The 21,607-nt window shown below is 45.0% G+C and overlaps 1 protein-coding gene across 1 annotated transcript; it reads left to right on the top strand.

Moving 5' to 3' along the window:
* The first annotated feature begins 826 nt into the window (after positions 1 to 826).
* On the top strand, positions 827 to 17,035 carry DRGX (dorsal root ganglia homeobox). Its single transcript, XM_066555094.1, has 6 exons — positions 827 to 860; positions 3,465 to 3,562; positions 3,841 to 3,942; positions 6,441 to 6,613; positions 6,924 to 7,036; positions 16,770 to 17,035. Exons 1-6 carry the CDS (start codon positions 827 to 829, stop codon positions 17,033 to 17,035), a joined length of 786 nt encoding a protein of 261 aa, XP_066411191.1.
* Positions 17,036 to 21,607: the final 4,572 nt, after the last annotated feature.

Raw genomic sequence — 21,607 nt, 5'->3', positions numbered from 1 at the left:
TTTACTTCTGTTCGGTTTAGGTATGGATTACTATATTCATGTACCTTCTGGATTTTTTGTTTGTTTTTTCTGTTTTAAGTATGACTGCATATAAATTTGAGTTATTGCTTGGGTTTTTTTCCTTGCTGAGGACATTGGCTCCCGGTGTGTTGGATGCTTTAAAAAGAAGGCAGCTTTTAGGCTTTATTGCTGTTTCATTTTGGCAGAATAATTTAGATTTTCTTTTAAGCAGTTCGATCTTACCTACAAACATTTTTTTTTTCTTTATGCAACTATTTGCTCCATAAAGGAATATTTGAGATAGATAGATAGATAGATAGATAGATAGATAGATAGATAGATAGATAGATAGATAGATGGATATATATAGAGGTGGATGGATGGATGGATAGATATAGAGATGGATGAATAGATAGAAAAACAAGAGAGGCACAGTCTGCTATTCCGGGCAGAAAATAAAACCAAACCAACAAAGTTTTGCTGATTCTGATTACTGTAGCCTACCACGGAGTTTTCTGCCTTTGGCTTTTTTAATTCGTTGCACAGGGTCAGACGCTACTTTCTCTTTTTCCTCTGAGATGGGCTTTAGGGTTATCAATGGGTCTCTTCAGGTGTTTTCTTCTGGCTCTTCACCTATTCTATTCTTTCCCTCTGTGTGTTCAGATCTGCAGGAGGCACCTCGGCGGTGCGTCGCGGTGCCCGACGCGGGAGCCGGTGCGGGTCCGTCGGTGCGGGGGGTGCGCGGGAGCCCCGCGGGCTGGCCCCGGTGCCGGCCGCCGTCGGGCTCGCAGCTGCGAGCAGCGGGCGCCCGCACAGCCGCAGGGCCATGTTCTACTTCCACTGCCCCCCGCAGCTAGAGGGTGAGTGTTTTCGCACAGAGATGTGTAAGTACAAGAGCCGAACTTCGAGGTGTCTGTGGGCGGGGGGTGCGCTGGGGACCGAAGGAGAAACTGTGACCGAACTTGCGCCGCGACTGTCGCGTACAAATGCGTGCTGGGATAAGATGCAAATTGATAGGGAGGCAACTAAATAGCATCCTTTTCCTTAAGAAAATACAACCCTCTCCCCCTCCCCCCTCCTAGCTTTCCCCTCTTGTCACAGGAAGGAAAGAAGGATTGCATGACTTTTTTTTTTTTTTTTCCTAATTTGATTCCTGCTGGAGAGGGCTTGGTTTTACACCCCCACCCCGTCATTTTGCCACCTGCCTCCCCTCTGTGGATAGCGATCCCGCAGTTGAGCCTCAGGCTAAGAGAGAGATGCTTTTCTCCCCTCCCAGCACAGATGTTGGTGTCATGGCTGTAATCGGGACACTTTCAGGACGTGGTCACGCCTCCTCCCTCCAGCCAAAGGGACCGCATAAATCTTTAATGCTATTTTGCAAACATTCTGTGGGAGGATGGGGAAAAATGAGGTACAACAGAAGGAAAAAAAACGGGGGAAAATAAATATTTGGGAGGATGATTTTTCTTTGTATTATTGGTTAAAGACTTTTAAATTTTTATTATTGTTGTTGTTGTAGTCGATTTCCTTTCTAAAAATTGGGTGCCTTCAAGATTTCCCTGTGTCACCCCCGCAGACGCCCGGGCCCCTCTGCCCCGCTCCCTCCGGCAGCTGCTCGCAGTGCGCGGAGCATCCCCGGGGCCGCGGCCGCGCAGCCCCAGCCCCCGGCGGGGCTGTCCCGCCGTGCCCGAGCGCTGCCGGCTCCCTGCGGCTGCACGGCGGGGAAAGCGACCCGGCCCCGTAAAATCCCCCGGGCAGGACACCCCGCTCCCTGCACGGGCATCACCCGGCGGGAAGAGGCTTTCCCTGCGGCCGCGCTGGCAGGAAGATGTGGTCCAGCGGTTTCATCCCACTTCGGGGAGGGTCAGCACCTCTTTAAGCACGGCTTCCCAGGGCCAGCGGACCAAGCCGGTCTGTGCATCCCGGCTGGAATATTCACTCCCCAAAGTTTTCTCCGGGCGGGACAGGGGAGGCGGACTGGGCAGGACAGTGCGAGGGTCCCTCCGCCAGAGCCACCGAACTCTGAGGCGGCTTTGTTTGCTTGTTTTTGGCAGACAGCTTTGGAAACGTGTTCTTGTTTTTGTTTGTTTGTTTGTTTGCTTGCTGTACGTTTGTTTCTCCCGTGGCAGCGTGGGGCCGGTGCCTGTGTTTGGCAGCCCGAGGCTGGGAGCGGCCCCGCAGGCTGTCGCCTCTCCCGGCGCTGGCCGGGGCCGTCCCCTCGCTCTCCCGGCTTGGGCACCAGCGGGGCGGGGAGAAGGGGCGATCTGTCCTGCCAAAGGGTGAAAACAGCGTTGGGCATCACAAGTAAAAAATAAAAAATATGTACCTCCGTCCAAACCCCCCTATCCACCCATCACCAAACCAAAGAAAGGGGAACAGAAAAGCTCTGTTCGGCCAGCGCTTGGGCAGCGGGAGGCCCGATGCCGCAGGGAAGAGATCGCTTTCTGGAGGTCCCCGGGACAGTATTTTGTTCTCTGATGAGCCTCTCCCAGGCCCACACGGTGTGAGGTCTGTGCGAGGAGAGGGCTCGGAGCCGTGTTTATCTTCCAAACGATGCTGCAAGATGAGCGGTGACCTCCAGCCCACGTACCCCAGAGCACTCCAGGGGCAGCTCTGAAGTGGGGTCACAGGGACACTCAGCAACACTTCTGGGGGTTCTGGTGTTTTTCTGTTCTGTGAGGGTTTATTTTGGTTTGGTTTTGTTTGCTCGTCTGTGGGTTTTGGTTTGGAGTTCTTTTTGTTTTCTTTTTTTGGTTTGGGATTAGTTTCTTTGGTTTTATTTTTTGCTTTGGTTTAAGTTTTGAATGGTTTTTTGGTCTGTTTTGTTTTGTTTGTGTTTTTTAGCGAACAGAAAGGGAGCGACACATTTCAACACGGGCTTGCACGGATGACGTGTGACGGGGGGAACCACAGGGCCGGGGTCTGCTCCATGGGACGTGATTCACATCCTGGTGGCCCATCTGCCCTCTCCCGACCCCCGCTCTGGGGGCAAACCCCCGGTGCCTCCGTCGGGCCCTCGAAGGCCGCTCGGGGAATGGCAGGCGGCCTCCCCAGCCCCGCTACCGACTCCCGGCAGTTCAGCCGTGGCCGAGCCGGCGGTGCTGGGCTGCCCCGAGCGCCGTGCCCACGTTCTCCTCCGGCAGGCAGGGCGAGCAGCCGGGGCCGGTCCGGCCGCTCCCGAGGGTGCGTGAAGAGGAGCCACGCAGGGGCTTCAGCAGGCTCCCCCGGCAGACGGGCAGGGCCTTTGCCAGCTGCTGTCCACACGCCTATGCCAAAGCCTCGTCTCTTTATTCTTTTAAAATACAAATGGCCCAAAAAATGTTAATTCCCGGGCCGGGGTGAGCTCCGGGCGGCAGAGCCCGCCGGTGCCCGCGGCGCTGGGGCAGCGCTGCCCGCCGAGCGGCTCCGTGCCCGGCCCGGTGTCCCCGGGGCACTGCGGCCCTAACGCGGCTCTCGGCCCGCAGGCGCTGCCCCCTTCGGAGGTCACTCCGCCGGCGACTTCGACGACGGGTTCCTGCGAAGGAAGCAGCGCCGCAACCGCACCACCTTCACCTTGCAGCAGGTAGGAGCCCGCTTCCCTCTGCCCCCGGCCTCGGCACCCTCTGCCCCCTGCTTGCCTGCACCGCACTGGCTCCCTGCCTGCTCCCTGCCTGCTCCCTGCCTGCTCCCTGCCCGCTCCCAGCCTCCTTCCCGCATGCCCTGTGCCATGCCAGCCCATCCTGCCTGCCCCGCTGCCTCAGTGGGCCCGTTTTCCTCATCCATGCCTGGCAGACACCCCCGTGGGGCGGCCGGAGCCTCACGGAACCTCTCATAGATCTCTGCTCTCCTTCCCTCCATCAGCTTGAGGCCCTGGAAGCCGTTTTTGCTCAAACCCACTACCCTGATGTGTTCACTCGAGAAGAGCTGGCTCTGAAAATCAACCTCACGGAGGCCAGGGTGCAGGTAAGCATCCTGGGGAATTACTTAACTCGGATATTCAAACTGGCAAACTTTTTTTTAATTTTTTTTTTTTTTATTTGACATCATGACTGCAGAGTGCACATTTGGCCAAAGAACGCAAATGAAGACGATCTGTCATTTTCATGATGCACTTTAATAACATCAACATAATGTGGAATATTAGATTAGGTTGATTAATCGGTCATTCATAATTAACTAGTGATAATGTTCTACACTAATTTGTCTGCGTCTCCAAGGTACTAAATTACATCAATGCACATCCATTTCCTTGCTTTTGGAGGGGGGGCGTGGTGTAGAGAAAAGAGCTGAGACGTGATTCTCCAAAGCAACTATGACCACTGTCGAGCAGTGGGGTTAGTCAACTGCAGGGAGCCCAGCTGCCAGGAAGAAAGCTTCTGCACCTCTTCAACTTTTCTCCCTTTTGCCTTCTTTCTAAACACTTAATTTAGGCACATAAAGAGCCTGCAGAGCAATTCCCACACCTTTAATATGATCCAATAAATACCATTGGCCATGATAACTCTGTCCACAGCCACGCTTCTCCAGCCCTTCCTTTCTTCCTTCTCCTTACCTTTTTCCTTAGTTTTTCTTTTCTTTTTTCCATGTTTGGTTTTCCATATCCAGTCCATATGTATGTGTACATGCTCTGCTAAGACAAGCAGTCCTGCAGTCGTCAGGGTTGTATCCCTGTAACTCTTCAGGCATCCACAACAGAGTTGCAAACCATTTTTTGAACACGATTATGCATTCATTTTTATTTATGGGGCTTTTCTGCACGGTGTTCTATTTTTTTTTAAATTTAGGTGCTTGGGGTTAAGACTATGCAAAGATCTAATTGTAGGAAATATAATAGCTTGCCTTTTGTTCCCTAGGGTCATGTTAGTATCTCTTAAAACCCAATGGCTGAAGAGAGATAATGGAATTCACCACAGTAAATTGGGGATTGTAAACAAATTATTTCTCCTATAATCAGATTATGTGATCCTGATTATTAAATCTGAACATGAATCATTGGTCATATGCGGGCAAATTAAACTGATTATTATTTGGAAATGAAAATCTCCTTTTACCACTGCATTGTAGGTACTGGCTTAAAAAAATAATAAAAAATGCCATTTTGGCTATTGGTGCCTAAAGACTGAACTGCAAATTGAGATAAATGGGACAATTATTGAGCATTCAGAAGTGGAAGATCATAACTTCTTCCTGAAAGGTGCAAGGGTGAGATAGGGGTGGTGACAATTAGATTGCTGAGGACTGGTGTTTAGCCTTGTTGTTGGCTATTATGCAAACAGACAATAGATGCAAGCATTTGTTTAGCCTGCTTTCATGCAGGGACATGGGGAAACACAGAGGATGGGAGATATGTTTACATTATACCCCTTGCTCATTCAAATATGATTAATGTGCTATAAAGCAGAGTCTTAATCGAAGATGATGTTGTCAAACAATAACTAAATAGGGAAATAAACGACTTCATCATGCTCTTTCCTCAGAAGCAGGCGAACTGTCAGTGCAAAGTCATTAAAATATGATAATGAAAAATAGCTCAATTAAATATTGTTATAGCTGTGACCTTCATTCAATTAAGACACAAGAAAGTGTCTGCATTTTGCTTTGCATTTAACTGCTCTAAATTTAGAATATAGATAAAATCATTATTCAATGTTTGCTGATACATGCAATTAAAAGGCAGCTAACTAAAATGGAATTGGAGAAGGAGAAGAATAATAATAACAACAATCTCACCTATACTTGAATTCATGTATTAAAATGTGGATTTCCTGACCTCCAGAGAGGCTTGGCATTTGCCACCTCAAACATAGTACTTTCAGCATACCAGCTCCTACGTTAATAGAAAAAAAAAGTTTTTAGACTAATAGTCAGAAAAAAAATCAAGAATATGAATACTTGTTTTGCATATGGGAAAAGAAAAAGGTTTGGAAATTGGTGTTCTATTCTGAATTCATAATGTGGCCTGAGGTGGGGGCAGTAGCATGACAACATTATTAAACTGCAGGATGATGTTCCAAAATTAATACCTATCTGCTTTTGAGTCTTCTGAAAGCAGACTGGCCATGAGAGGAAGAACAGCCAGTATCAGCCCCCTCCAGAAAATGGGCTGGATAAGATGGCCAGATCCACACCTTTTCACTTCTGACCTGGCTGATTCTAGCAGCAGCTGATTTAAAGACTTATATATGTTTTCATCGGAGTGCTTAGATATGTATTTAACCCTAAATTTTTGTTGTGACTTTTGAATGTCTTTAGACATTTCTGGCCTGCTTTCCAGATGCAGAAATATTACAGATACAAATGCCATCCTAAGACTCAACTAGAATAGCAATGGGGATACAAAATAAGAGGAAGATTTAGCCAAGCTAGTAAATGACAGATTTCACTAGAGTAACAATTTACAATCTCTTTGCTTCACATTTGGCTAAACATGGTTTTCACCTAGGATTGCTCTCCTGCTCCAGGTGTGGTTCCAAAATCGAAGGGCTAAATGGAGAAAAACAGAGAGGGGTGCTTCTGACCAAGAGGGCTCTAAGGAAACCATGGCTGAGGTGGCACCTCCTGCGAGGAATTTAAATTCCCCTTCTCCAACAGACCAAACCAGGAATAAAAAAGAGGGTCTGGAGATCCAGCAGAGGTAAGAGTAATACATGATATCATCTGCCTACCTATATATGGGGCAAGAATGCTTCCTATGTGTGTACATGCATTCAGATTTGCTGCTATGCCTTGACCTAGAGGTATCATCTTTAGAAAATGAGGTGTTTCTTGTGCAATCCACTGTTCCCTGTGGAGAAGCTGAGGAGCTGGTGGCTGTGGGAGACTGATGTTGTCCAGCCTGGGTCACATCTAGTTGTGTGCTGAGACACCAATGTGTTTGAGTGCATGCACAAATGGAATCAGCTGGTCCTGGTTTTGTAAGGAATTTGTCTTCTTTTCTCCATCAGTCTGAGCCGAGCAGTGGGTCCTGCAGGACCTTTCTTCCCTTCCTGCCTGCCGGGGACTCTTCTCAACACAGCCACCTATGCACAAGCTTTATCCCATGTCGCCTCTCTAAAAGGTAAATTACTTTACTTTACTTGGGAGTAAGCTCAAAGAGCATCCCTTTCAAGCTAAGTGGCATGGTCCCACTGCCCTCTGTGAGGAAACCTTTGGGAAATGGCAGACCCCTCTTTCTCTTTAGATTGGCAGTATTTGCACTGACCAGTGCTGCACATACCAAAGTGAGTCTCCTGTTGTAGCATCATTTGTGGCAAAACTCCTTCATTTTACTCTGACAGCTACTTTTTATGAGGTCAGGTTTTCTCTGAAGGAGTAAGACAGGGAGGGTTTGCTCCTTTAGAGTTTTTGTTGCATATGCTTTTTTTTTTAAGACTTAAATTTATTCTAATAAATTAGTTATATACATCCTTTTGCATTATGTAGTACCTGGCACCGTTACTGATGCCTCATCCGCTCTTTGCATGTGGTTTCCTTTGCAGTGCATCTCTGCACAATCCAGACCTTTCTCTTCTTGGACAGTAGGTTCCCTTTGAGAACTTGAATAAAGCATGTTCCTGGGGACGGGGGAGGATACAAAGTAATTCCCCATTACCTGGGACCCCAGCTTCAGGAAGGGTACATCCCGTGTCTGTGTACTTTCGGTTTCCAGCAGCAGTATGCAACTTTTAAAAATAAATCACCTACTCATCCATTAGCTGTTCTTAGTCTAACAATTTATAAGACTAAGAGTGTAAGCAGGATGAATTCAATTTATAGATTTATAGGATGCAAAGCCTCATAGCAGTGCCAAGCACAAAGAGGCACATGCATTTACTCTGTGTCCCAATGTGCTACAAGAACTTGTGAGGAAAGTTTCTCAGTAAAGACCCACCCTACTATAAAGAAAAATGTCCTCTAATACATCTCACTGTGTTCTCTGGCATACCTCATGCTCTTTGTATTTCCAGTTAAATCAGCACTGCCAAGGTATATTCCTGGAGGAAATGTCTGAAACTATTGAGTTGTGTGTTAAGTCCAGTGCCGTGCCCCCTGCACCCCCTTCCCTTCTGTCTTTCAAAAAAAGCTGAAGCCAGACACACCACACAGTTACTGCTCTTTTGGTAGGTGTGGGACCTGGAATTTTGAATCAAGAAAGGACACACAGGTGTCCTAAATAAGCCCTAAAACCTAAAGGCTTATTGTCACCTGTAGGTGGGCAGCAGCTACTTAGAGTGTCGGAGTCTTCTTGATCTCTGCCCTGTGAAGTCTGGGCTGCAAATTTTGACTTTTTCCATTGGGAAGCCTCTCTGGAGTAGATAAGAAGAAGTTTTTCAGGCAAAAAAATTGTTCATTAATAACTGTAATCCCAGACAGGTTGAAAAGTGTGGAAATAGGGTTGTGTTCATTGAATAATTTTGATGACAGTAAATGGGGCTTTTTCCTTAAAGTTTACATTCAAACATTTTCAAATTAAATGCATCAATATGTGTTCTCACTGGTTTCATGTTTAAATTACCCAAATGAACAAAGCCAAGCAAAATTAAATAAAAAACATTTTAAAATTGTTGTGAGGGGTTGCTATTTTTAGCTGGTTGGGTTTTTTGTTGGTTTGGGGTTGGATTTTTGTTGTTGTTGTTGTTGTTTTTGTTTGTTTATTTTTAGTTTTATTTATTTGGAAGACTTCCTGTTACTCTTTTCTTTGATTTTACAGCTTAGCCAATAAATTGAGAAACTAATAATTTGCTCTTTTTTGCTTGATTGAAGATTTACAGCCTAGGGGCAGAAAAAGTTCTATTCCTGAATCTTTTGTAGGTATTAAATAGTCAGTTGCCCAGATTAAGAGGCAATGTCCCTGAAAAAACTGTCCCAAATGTAAATAGAGATTTTTTATTTATACAGTTTGTATAGGAATGGTCAGGTATCAGATGCCTGCATATTGTCTTGGTGAATGTTGTCAGTTAGACATGCAGTTCATTCCTGAAATGTCTGCTTTATATTTCTTGCCTGGCACTAGAAATCTCCAGGTACGTGCAAGGGATAAAGTAGCATATTTTGATTTTATGAAATGCAGATACAGATTTGCACATCTGTGTATGCACCTACCAGGAGCTGTGTGTGCCTGTCGGGGTATTGTTATCCTGGCAAGGGACTGGTAGTCTGAGCTGCTGCTTTGAGGGGAGCTCTTCTTCTTCTGCTGCTATGTCTTAGTAATGTCAAATTCTGGCTTTGGGGTTAAGGGGGAAGAACTTACCATTATATGAGGGACCAAATCTGATATTTACAAGCAGAGAATAATTGTAACATTGTGGCATTGATATGTGGAGTATTGTGTCCTCCTTCCATGGCCCATCTCCACAAGTTCCTCTTTCCCCATTTCTTCAAGAGTAATTCCCTTGGGCTGGGGTAAAGCTGTGCACAGCAGTCACTGAGTTTTGGTCCTGTTAACTGGTGACCAGGGCAATCTCTAGATCTTCTGAGTGGACCAAAAGTATCACAGGCCTAATGCACAGTTTGCTTTTCTTTACTATGGAAACTGCAGGTAAATGATGTTTCATCTAAACCAGTGCATTTGAGAGCACAACCAAACTCACGTGTCAGTCTGAAGGAAAAGATAATGGTTATGAGAAGGAAGGAAAGGACGGGGGAGACACAGTGTTCACAGAACCTTAATGTGACTGTCTTTGTCATATGCTTGCTTCAGTTTGTTCAAATCTCTTTTGATTTCCATTTGAGACAGGAGCTGTGTGCATGTGGGCAATTGTATATGTCCTTATACATCTTAATTAAGGGACCTAAGCCTCTCCCTTGAAAATCTAGTTGCATTTTGCTGCAGAAATGATGCCAGAACCCTGTCACAGTCAGTCTGGAGGCATAGGACTTTGTCACACAAATCCCATAAAACTCAGCACAGGGCATAAAGCTATGAGCTGCTTGTTTTTTGGATTGCTTGAATAAGGGAAATCCCAGCAAGTAGAAAGGTTTCCCAAAATTTTGCAAGTTTTATTGAAGAGTGAAATAATTGAGAGGTCTTCCCAGTATTTGTCTTGTGGCAGCCATGCTTTGAAACCACCAAGAATTCTCTGTGCTTTTGAAAGCAAAATATTTGCTCCAGAATCGAAGCATTATTCCACTATGAAAAGATGCATGGTCCTGCTTTCTTCTATGCAAGTGTCAAACAAAATGCAGCTCCTCTATGTGGATCTTGTAAGCAGATATATATTCCCACCACTGGGAGAACAACCCTGGCCAGTAAAGGGAGTCACATTCTTCAGTACAGCCATAAGAGCTGCCTGCAAAAAAAAAAAGAGCACTCTCAGCATATCAGGTTCTACTAGGAAGTGTAGGTTGTTTTCTTACTCTTTTGAGGAGACAAGATGCCTTTTGTTGGACTTGTGAGACAACACTTTGCTGGTGTTGGTGAATAATAGTTGACTGATGCTTTAGAAGGAGACAAAATCAATACAGTGAATAACAAGTGATGATAGTGATGTAAGTAATTAATAATTATTTTATGCTCTCAGGGACCATTTTCATTCTGTCATCTGAGAGTTCTTCATCTTTAGTATAAAAACCCAATACCTCTCTTTCTCTTTCTCTGGCTTTGCTTGGCTCCAGACCCAGGTCTCCAGAGCTACATAAAGTGCTTAGGCCACAAGATTCTGGGATCTAATTTGTAATATAAGGATGTAATAGCTGAGGGTCAAGTTGGTCTACAAGAAATAGGAAATCTTAAGACAGCTGAGTCTAGGGCAGAGACCAAGACTGCAGCTTTGATTTTGGAAAGACTGTGAAGTCCTCATTAGGCTTGCCTCATGTGGCTCTGGACCCCCCATGTGCCATTTCTAGGATATAGGGATACTGTTGGAGCATGAGACCAGGTCTGCTCTGATGGATGAGAAGAAAGCTATTTTCCCTAAGGACTATGCCTCATGAACTCTGCTGTCTCTGAAACCGAGATTTTTTTTTTTTCCATAAAAGTGAGGATATTGGCACCACAAGATATTCTGTTAATAAAATGGGATGGCTATACTATGCAAAGAAAGCTGTTATTCAGAATATAGACTTTTTCCAGAGAAGAATATTGTCACTGGACAGTTTTTCTCCGTTTCTATCAAATATTCTCTATTCAATAATACAACAGACCTTTTTCTGTCTCCTGTCTCTCTGAAGTTTAGCACATTGGAGGCTGTACTCAATAGCAAACATCTGTTAACCACTGTATCATCTCCCTTTGTACTATTCTGTCAGGAAATACAATTACTCATTTCAAAAAGTAGCATGTCATAATTTCTGGGGTATACACTATTTCCTACTACAGGGGTTTAGTACCTCACCACTGGTCATAATGAGGAAAAAGGTTGACTCGCAGAGATGAAATTTCTGATGTTCATTACTCTCTGAAATTGCCCCGATTTGACAACTATGCTACTTCACTGTGGTGACTTCGACAGTTCCATGATCTTCTAAGATGAAACACTTACTGTAAGCCAGGCATCTGCAGTCCATTTAGTAGATTTAATTGCAGACCTCAAAGATGAAGGGAAAATACTTGTTTTATTTATGGGCTGTATAACTATAGAGTCATCTGGAGAAGCTAGTGTTCTGTGCAGAGAGAGACCTCAAAGTACCTTCTTAATGGATGACAGCATGAATGCAATTCATTAATGCAGAAGATGTTATTAATGGGTGTAAACAAGAATCTCCGTTTTTCAGCGGATGTGTTCTACCATTCTGGTGGCTGAGGCCAAGAGTGTGTCTGTTACGTTCCGCTGAAATTTCCCCAGACCCATGATGAGTGAAGTGTATGAGGAGAGAAATAATTACACTTGCCAGGGAATTACTTTCATAATTCACCCACAGCTCTTCTCTGTGCAAGTTATAGCTCAGTTGGTTTTCACGGCACCCCCACACCACTGAGAGAGAAGCACAATTGTATTATGCACATCCAAATGGGTATTGCAGGCCACTGTTGATTAGGCTCTTTTATGGTTTGCTGCTACTGTGGTTGCTGTTCATATTAGGGAGGCTTAATTGCAGTATCCAGGGAAAAAACCCTAAAACATAACTAGAACTGCCCGTCCATTACATTTCAATTGCTATTATGGAATGATGGAGGGAATTTGCTCAGTTCCGTTGGGCAATTCCCATTGCCAAGGCTATGAAAGAAATGTTCAAGGACCTAACTCACCCTTGAACTCGTGTTTGCTGAACTGAAGCTCCCCTGTTTACTGTAAGACTGGGGAATGAGAATAAAACTCTTGGAGTCTTTTATTTTCAGTGTCATTCTTGATTATGGATTTACTGACTTTTCTGATGTAACACAGCCAATATATTAAGTGGGTTTGCTTGGCATTTTTCTTAGTTAATCTGCTGCTCTGACTTCAGAGATTCTAAAACATTTCTTTAGTTTGCTGCAGATGCACACACATTAAGAAAATTATTTTGATTCCCATATCACAGGTCCCCAGCTCTAGCACTGCCCTACCTCACAGGTAGAGATTTTTAGTCTTTTTCAGTAGGAAATACACAGGTACTTGGAGCCCTAAGAGAGGTAGGAAATAGGTGCTGTCTCCCAGCTTTTTAGCTTTTTTTTTTTTTTTTTTTGGAGAGTACTATTGGCACAAACAAAGGAGGATGAAATCCTCCAGTTCCAGTGTTGAGTTATTTCGACAAAAAGGCTCCTGATGATGGAACATCTGAGCCAGATCATCAGCTCTTTGTTGTTTCTGCTGGGCATAGAGGGGTAACAGCCAAGGAGATGTGAAATTATAACATTTGTATTCTGCTGTCACCTCTGAAGTGCTCTTCCAGCCTCTGGGCAGCACAGGATACCTTTCACATTTAACCAGCTTCTCAATAGAAGGAGAAGCCATCTAGTATAATTCCAGCAGCCTTGAGGCTACCCCAAATTAAACTGGGACCATCTGATGCTTCTCCATTTCAGAATTGAGTTCATGCTTTTCTTATTCTGAGCTTCCTGATTCAGAGCCCAAGAAGATTTGGATAAAGCCACTTTTATGTTTCCTACTTTTGACTTCTTAGGCTTTAATTGACAGAATGTAGGTGTCATCTGGGAAGTGCAAGAGGGAGCTCCCATTGACTCAGCTCCCACTGGTAATCAACACTACAAACTTGAGATTGTTGTTGACGTTCCAATCCTTATGAAAGGGATTAGAGCTGAAGAAAACGAATGTGACTACCATGAGAAGATAACAATAATTAAATCAAACATAATATTTTCTCTGAAAATTAAACATCATGCATTGAGATATGAGGATTTTAAATGGGATTTTTTCTCTCCTTCCCTCCATGTCAGGTTGTAATTCAGCTGTCCATATCAAATGCTGATATGCACAAATAATGAAAGAGGAAAGGAATGTGGAGTTTGCCTTTTGGAAAGACTACCTATTAAATTCTTTAAGCCCTTGACTTGAAACACCAAATGCATATTTAAAAATTTATATTGATGTTTATGTATCAGCATGTGCCCCACTCCTATCACTCTCTTCCCACCTTAAACTGAACCATAGAACTGCACAAAAGAGTTCACAATGAAAAGTGTAGATCAAATATTGTTACAATTTAAATGTGATGTTGGCAGAGACAAGACAAAACTAATTTAATTTTTCCTGTCAGTCTCTGTAGTAGATCAATTAAACTGCCAAGTGGATCAAATATTTCAGACTGTATTTATTACATTAAGTATTTATGTTCAGGCTGGGCATTTAAAGTATGATCTCATATAGGAATATAGAAGGAGGTTCGGATCAATCCAGCAGAATTTGCCGTAAGTTAATGGAAATCTAATTGTGTATTTTAATTTTGTGTACAGAAGGCAGTAAGTTCCTGAAAGAAAGCAAACAGTACCCTGTCCATATTGCAGCAACTTGATACAAATCATGATAAACTAACCTCAGATTGCCATAGATGTTGGTGGGGGCTGCATCAAGATCTAGGGCTGATGGCTGAACCCTCACTGATTTTGATGGGAGCTGGATGCCTGAAGTCCTCTGAAGATTTGAAATAAGTAGGAACAATTCCTTCCTTTCCCACTGTGGGGTCAGGGCTACTGCAATAAGATTTACAAACTACTGCTGCCTGCTATATATGGATGCCTGTGTCTTGGCCACTGTCACTTTTCTGGAGATTGTGGGTTGACTGATGGGAAGGTGGAGACCTTGGACTCCTGGGTGTCCCATTGTTGGCCTTGGCTTTGTGCTGGCAATGTGCACTACATTTCACTGGACTTATTACCTGCAGATTCAGATGATTGTAAGGTAGAGTCAACCTTCTTTATAACATACATTAAAAAGGAGCAGAGCTAAATCCTTTTCTCCTCTATTCCAGCTGGACCCTGGAGAAAATGATGCTTTTTACTTTACTTTTTTTTTCATGTGTGAGCTGTTTGCAAGTATTTTAACCTCAGTGGAAATGAAAGGAACGGTTTATGGGTGAATTATTGCTAGAGATAGCTTTGTTTCCACCACAAGTAACTGCACCCTCAGGTTGCAGAGCCACTAGGTAATATCAGGGCAAATTATTAAGCAAAGATCTTAGGCTGGTACTGAATACTGATAAATATTTTATTCCCTTAACAATGGAATGAAAATTATTCTTAGGGAATGGAGCCGATTCCTGCTTTTTTGAAAAGGGGAAGACTCCTTTCCACTTCTCCCCACCTCCCACTAAGCAATGTCCAATGTGCCCAGTCCTGCATTAGGCACTGCAGGCCAGCCCTCCCCTCAGCCTGGGAGCTGAACAGCTGTGTTTGAAAGCCTCATTCACTTTGTGTTAGAAAGCAGCAGTGCAGAGGCAGGTGATGCTCCTGCAGGCCTCCCAGCTCCCCCATCTCTGAGCAGAGTCTGAAGATAGTGGGGCTTGGTGCAAAAAACCTACTGCAAACTGCAGGGACTCTGAAGGGCCTCTCCTCCCTCTTGTTAAAACAGTGGCTGTGATTCAACAGGGCAAAAAGTTACTTTATGAGTGTGGCTGGTGGTGGCAAAAACTGTAAGTTGTGTTACTGAGTAGATTTTATTATAAACCCTCCTTCTGACCTGCTCAAAACAGCCACAGAATTCAAGACTGAGCTTCCTCAAGCTAAAAGCAAAAGAAGCAGAGGATTTTAGTCAAGTGCTGAAACTTGCTTGTGCTTAAATGCCTGGACCCATGGAAATGTTGCTCTGCTGATCATATGCTTTATCAGAGAAGTATTACAAGAGAAAAGGGTTCTTTCCATTTATATTAATAAGCTGTCTTTTGTAGATGCCTTTTTTTGAAATGCAAGGAATACTTTTTCCCGAATGTTGCTGGCAACCACAAATCTCTGACAATTGCTGTGGAGAGGTCTTGCCAACATCTTAAAAACAAACAACTGTCTGCCTTCATTCCTGGCAGATGGGTGCTGACCCGTTGCTACCAAGAACAGAAGTGTAAAACTCTGGAGGTTATTAGTTCCATCACTTAGTCATGAGCCATTTAACTCAAACATTAACTGCAGAAATTAAAGCAAGTCCTTGGCTTGGAGAGATCAGGGGAAGATACTGCATCGTGTCAGGATGTGTGGGTGCGAGTAGTTGGCTGGGCTGTTTCTTGTTGAAAGGTAGCATATCAGCAAAAGACAGGCTTCTATCAGGGGTGTACATGAGGATGTAGAGCTGGTGTGGCCTCTAAGACCCCTGGAAACATGGTGACTAATGGTGTCTGGTTTTTACCAAAGAGTAAATACAAGAAGTAGCTCAGCCATCCCACCCTGCCTCCCCATCCTACTCCTCTGTCACATTCTCCAACATTCAATAAATGCCTCTAAGCTGAGTACCAGTGTGGGTTTTTGGATGGACTGCATGTCCTGCCCAGTGATCAACCTACACTTCCAGATGTGCTTGTTTGGGAACTGGCCCAAGCTCCAGCATTATCAAGGAGAAACCAGGGGAAGAGCCTCAGGAAAGCAGCTGGTGGAGTGAGGACTGCCTCTGTCAGTGGGTTGCAGGAAGGTTTTGGCTTCAAGAGAGAGTAATCACTTCATACGTGCTGCAGTGCTTTCTTGCCTGCTTGGAACAGCCACGTGTCTCAAATGACAGGGTAGAAATGCTCTGGCCCATCTCTCCTGATGGGACTCTAAAGCTGTATCACAGCAGCAGCTTTAGGTAGTTTTGCTCACTTCTGAGGCCGTTCTCTTTGAGGTGTCTCCGTGAAGCAGCACAGACACTGAATGGGTAAAGGTAGAATGGACTCTTGCAGGTAGATGGTGCCAGTAGTTGGCAGGGGCTTGGCCAAGGGAAAGAATATCATTTTACAGTGAGATAGGAGAAGGTCATCATAATGAATGGAATATTTTCACCTTTCTCTCTGCTGTAATCTTTCAGGCAAAGATGAGTGACAGAACCCCTACACTCACTCACCAAATGCTGCTGCCTACATTGATCAGGCTCAGTGTGAAGGTGGAGGGCAGGAGACACCTCCAGCATGGGGCTGATGGCAGCCACAGAACAGCAGCTTGATATGAGAGGAGGGACTGAGCTAAGCCTTGCTTATGAGGAAATCTCATGTGTGATCTGAACTTCACTGCTCACTTCTGTCTCTACTTCCCTCTTGCACTCTGTTTGTCACTCTGAATGACTCACAGTGTAAGATCCTTCTCACAGAAGGATCAGCAGAACAGGATATGGGTTTTCTAGCCCTAGTGATCCAGAGGACACCTGTGTACCCACTAAAGATCAACTCCATCTCTGTCCTCTTCAGACTGACCATGGAGGGAACAGATGTTTTCCATGACCTTCCCCAGCAGTGACTGTGCTTCTCTCCTTCCTCCCCAGGGAGCCCTCTGTGCTCGTGCTGTGTTCCAGACCCCATGGGCCTGTCCTTCCTGCCCACCTACGGCTGCCAGAGCAACCGCACGGCCAGCGTGGCGGCGCTGCGCATGAAGGCGCGCGAGCACTCGGAGGCCGTGCTGCAGTCTGCCAACCTGCTGCCCGCTGCCAGCAGCAGCCCCACGCCCCCCGCCAAGCCCGGCCCCGAGGGCAGCCAGGACAAGCAGCCCCCTGCAGCCAAGGAGCACATGGGAGGCGAGAAGAGCGTATGAGAGCGGAGTTCTGCCGCCCGTGCCCTGCCGCGGGGTGAACTGCAGTGTGGCCGTGCCCAGTGGGACATCCATGGGGCCACCAGGGACCCGCACAGCTGAGCGGCCTCTTTGGCTGCCTTTCATGCACCCTTGCTTTTCTTGTGTCGCTGTAGGTTCATTTCCCTGATTTATCAGCACTATCTATGTTTGGAAACTTTGGTGAAACTGTTTTTATTCCCCCTTGCCCCATACATCCTGAAAAGACACTGAAAAGACTCATCTTCAGGAGCTGCTCACTGAAAAGATCCTGGCTTGCTCCTGCACATCTCAACTTCCCATCCTGTGTGAAATGGATGGTTGGAAGCAGCAATCACTTCCAGATGTGAGTTCTGGGGGCAAGAGATGCACCCAGGCACCAGTTACTCCACCGCTCACAACAGAGGGGAAGGAATATCCAGGTATATCCCAATTTGGCCTGCTATTTTCTGAAGGCATTTGACTTCAACCAAACCTATCCCAGGCAACCTAGGTGTAAGAGAAGCAGAAAATAGAACAAAAATCTTCATAATTTTTCTTCTTTTTTCTTTTCTCTGAAAGTGAAACTTCTCATGCATAGATTACTGGAAAATTGCTGAGATGAGTTTACTTGTGACTAAAATCCTTGCACTAGCCTCTGTGTGAACATTAGTGAATTACTCTTGCCATTTGCTGCATTAGACATGAAAAGCACACGACTTCAGAGTGGCACTCACAGCTTCAAACAGTAATGCTGGTATTTAATGGAGAGTGAATTGTCTCTAGATCTGCACAAAGCTGGGGGTATTTTGACATCACTGTCTTGGAAAAAGAGACTGGAAGACAAAAATAATCCGTCATTGCAAGACTGCAGATATGTTTTTCCATGTTTTATGTTTAATAAGGAGGAAATAAAGCTCAGAAGGATATTCCTTTATGCCATCCAAATTTACACTATTCCATTTACTGAAAACTTGTTGTAATGAATCTAGATATGAAAAGATACTAATTATTATAGATTGGGAACAGTGCAAAGGAGAACTTGATGCCTTATTAAATTTAGTCTTATCTCTCACCCAAACCTCCCCAAAGCAAAGCATACTTAGATCGAAAGAGCAGTCATTTTAATCTCACTTTTTTTCCATGGGAACTGCATATGAGGATTTAAACTTAGGGACATGAACTTGACTTTTCCAGGTGCCATTTGCAGATTCCTTAGGCTTTACCACAGGTGTCCCTGGAGAACAGGCTGAAACCGTTTTTCTGAGATTTTCATCAAGTAACATGGAGGCTAGTGGAAGGATTCCTGTCACCCCTGATCCTGCACATTGTGCTGTGGACCTCCTGAAATGTGCTAAGGCATGCCTTTACACAGGGTTTGTTTGGCTGTTCACAGCATCCAGGTTTGGGGATGTGCTTGGAAAGGCATTCCTGAATAAAGTTGGCATCAGAATTTTGTCTCCTCCATGTAAGTGATTTCAGCTCATGAATTTCACAGAACCTGGGAGTTCTCTGGGGCTCACAGGACTCTTTCATACCACCTGGTGCACACTTTCCTTTCCATGAGGCATGGTTTGATGTCAGCACCCACTCAAAGGGTGGGAGCCCTGGTGTTCCTGGGGTCAGTTGGCAGCACCCAGCACCATCACTGTGGATGTTCCAAGGGTACCAGGCACCCCCAGAGTGGAGTCTGTGTCTTCTGGGCATGAGCCAGCAGAGAGGGCATTGCCAGGTCTGTCCTTCAGTCAGAGAACAATAAAAAGTCAGGCAGGGCCCACATGCATCAAATGGAGTAATTTTATTTTACTTCTGCCACATAGTGTGTTTCTTTTGGGGATTCTTATCTGTCCTAATGCAGGGAGGGAAACATACAGTAGCCTGTGGTCTGCTTTTGTACTTCATCTTCAGGAGCTGCTCTGCTGAACTGGGGGTGGAAGTTATGGCTTAGCTTAACAGCAGCAATGCTTCCACCACAATAACAGGGATCACTGTGTGCTTTGTTGTGGGGTGTGGTTGGAGGATAGAGGATCACTGTTTTCTTAGTGATATTCCCAATCATAATTTTTTTTTCTCCCTCCTAAAAAAAAGACTAAAAAAATATTCCAGTCCAAAGAGGCAGGCCCAACTTTGTTTCAACATAATTACCTTGCATTCAGTTGAACTTCAGCCCTTCTGTACACTAACTCTTCAATCTAATTGTTTGATTAAACTCGTATTTCCTCCAGAAAGGTACATAAATAAGTGAATTGTTGAGCAAATTAAGAATACTTAACAGCATTGCATCTGAAAAGTAGTTACGCTGATTAAATTTTCTGTCCTTGAGGATTTTCAGGAAATTACTTTTGATCGTCAATAACACAATTAAGTAAACTACACGCACATTAGCATGAATAATTGATAAGAAATTATGTATTACCACGAAGCACTGATTTAATAATTCATGATGCGACACTCTAGTGACTGTGCAAAACTGGATAACATCGACAAGTCTGCCTGATGTTGCTGGAAATGCTGCAAATACAAACAAGTCCACAGTTTTGTTGTACAATAAAGGAAAGTATCTGATGCATGCTGTAGTTTCTGTTTGTTTAATACTTGAATAAATTTAGAAAGAAGACCCTGAAAAGCTCCTGTGCTGTTTTCATTCGGATCAATTTCTCTGTGCAAGCACCTTTCACATTGATGACTGCCCAGTTCTGCTCAGACCACAGTAATGTTGCAGAGTGAGGGAGGCTCTCCCATGCACAGCTGGAACCTGCTGTGTGTCTCAGAACTTGCAACATTAGGGGGCTCAAAGCTTTACAAACCCTCCTGCTAAGGAGCAAAACAGCATTAGACCCCCTTAAGCCCGAGCTCTTCAGTGTCTGATGTGTTTGTGATTATAATTATTCAGTAAGATTTTGTGGGTGATTGCTCCAAGCCAAAAATGAGGCTGATTTGTGTGTTTTGAGTGCACACAACATTGTGTGAAACCGTAGACCAACTCTCTTACAATTCTTGCAGTTTGCCGAGGGGAGGTGGATGAATATTCATGTTCTCAGCATATTGGAGCAACGAGGGCATGGTGAGCCATCTCTTCCTCTAAGCCTTTGATCTGAGACCTGGCTGCTGAGGCCAGCGCATCCCAAGGGAGCTTGCTTGAAGTCACTCAGCAATAGCACAAGGGCAAGAGCAAAACTCCAGAGATCTGTGTCTCAGACATGCTTGTTTCCAGCCACCAGACCCTGCTCCCTCCCAGATGGACTGCCCACTGCAGATGAGCCACCTGCCTACTTTCTGTGCTGTCATATATCAGGGCTATGCCACTTAAACCACTCTAATGACCATTTCAGTAGCTCTGATTAAGTCTGGCATTTAAAAGTTTATAACTCAGCTATAAAAAGTCACTCAGGCTGAACCCCAGCCTGAGAGGCCCAAGCCCAAGGGGATGATTTACATGAGAGCTATTCCAAAACTAGCCTGCATGGTATTTCTTTGGTTATGTGAAGGAAAATTGGAAGCCAAAGGTTTAAGGGATGGATGTAAGATAAATATGTTTTGTTTGACAGCTCACTGCATTGTCACTGGATCCTATGAAATAATTTTCTCTGAATTTCTGTACTAGCATGAGGCACGCGTAGCACGGACAGTTACCGTGACAACATTTCTCATTTGGGTTTGGCAAAGGGTCTCCAGTCCTGAGCTCCTTTCTCAAGAAATCACAGACAGCCACAATGCCCAGGCTTCTCCTCATCCCCTACCTTCCCTGCATCCTCATTCATGGCTCTGTGGAAAGCCCATGGTCCTGCCTCCAGCCCTGGTGCTGACTCTCCACCTGTGCCACAACCATGCTGCAGTTCCTGCTGCTCCAGGAGGAGCAGGCACTGGGGAGGCTTTGGCAGGGCCATCCAGGCGTCCGTGCTCAGGACAAGTGTGGGGTGACTACAACACATTGGGCTGGGTTTTGTTAATGGGCATTGCAGCAAAGTGCCACACTGTGGGGCTTCTTTATAAGGCTGCCTGCCATTCTCTCAGCTCTCCATGCTTGTTACCTCTTACACATATAATTAAGTCTCCTTATGCCTGTGTACATTGTAACAGGAAATGTGGAGCTGTGTTTTCACTTTTGCTCAGTTATGCTTTAGGCTAGTCCTTCCTACACTGCATGCTGGATAGTAATGAGATTGTTGGTCTAATTGGCTCTTTATTAGGAGCATTATTTACAACAATGCTGAAGGCCATGTGCATGCAGATCTTGGTTTACCATTAAACTCTTCCCTCTTGCAGTCAGTGCCCTCATCTCTGATCCCCACAGACTATTGCCCTTGGTGAATTTGGGATGACCTCTCCATTTCCCAGAGGAGTCCCCCATCCTAGGTCATGGCCAGGGATAAAAGCCTGCTGGCAGGGCTGTGTCTCTGTAAGTCTGCACTTCTGCTGTGCACTCAAGCTCTCTGCTTCCCCGCAGCAGAAAGAAGCCAGCACAGTGTGGGAGGAAGTCATTTGCTGCCGGGTGGACCACAAGGGAGCAGGGGATGGAGATGAAATGCTTGTGGTGTGCTGCTGTGGCACATTCTCCCTCTAGAAGAGCTGTGCTCG

Source organism: Molothrus aeneus, chromosome 8, assembly GCF_037042795.1.
Source record: "Molothrus aeneus isolate 106 chromosome 8, BPBGC_Maene_1.0, whole genome shotgun sequence".
Classification (NCBI taxonomy): Eukaryota; Metazoa; Chordata; class Aves; order Passeriformes; family Icteridae; genus Molothrus; species Molothrus aeneus.
This window is presented reverse-complemented; position numbering and strand designations above follow the sequence as displayed.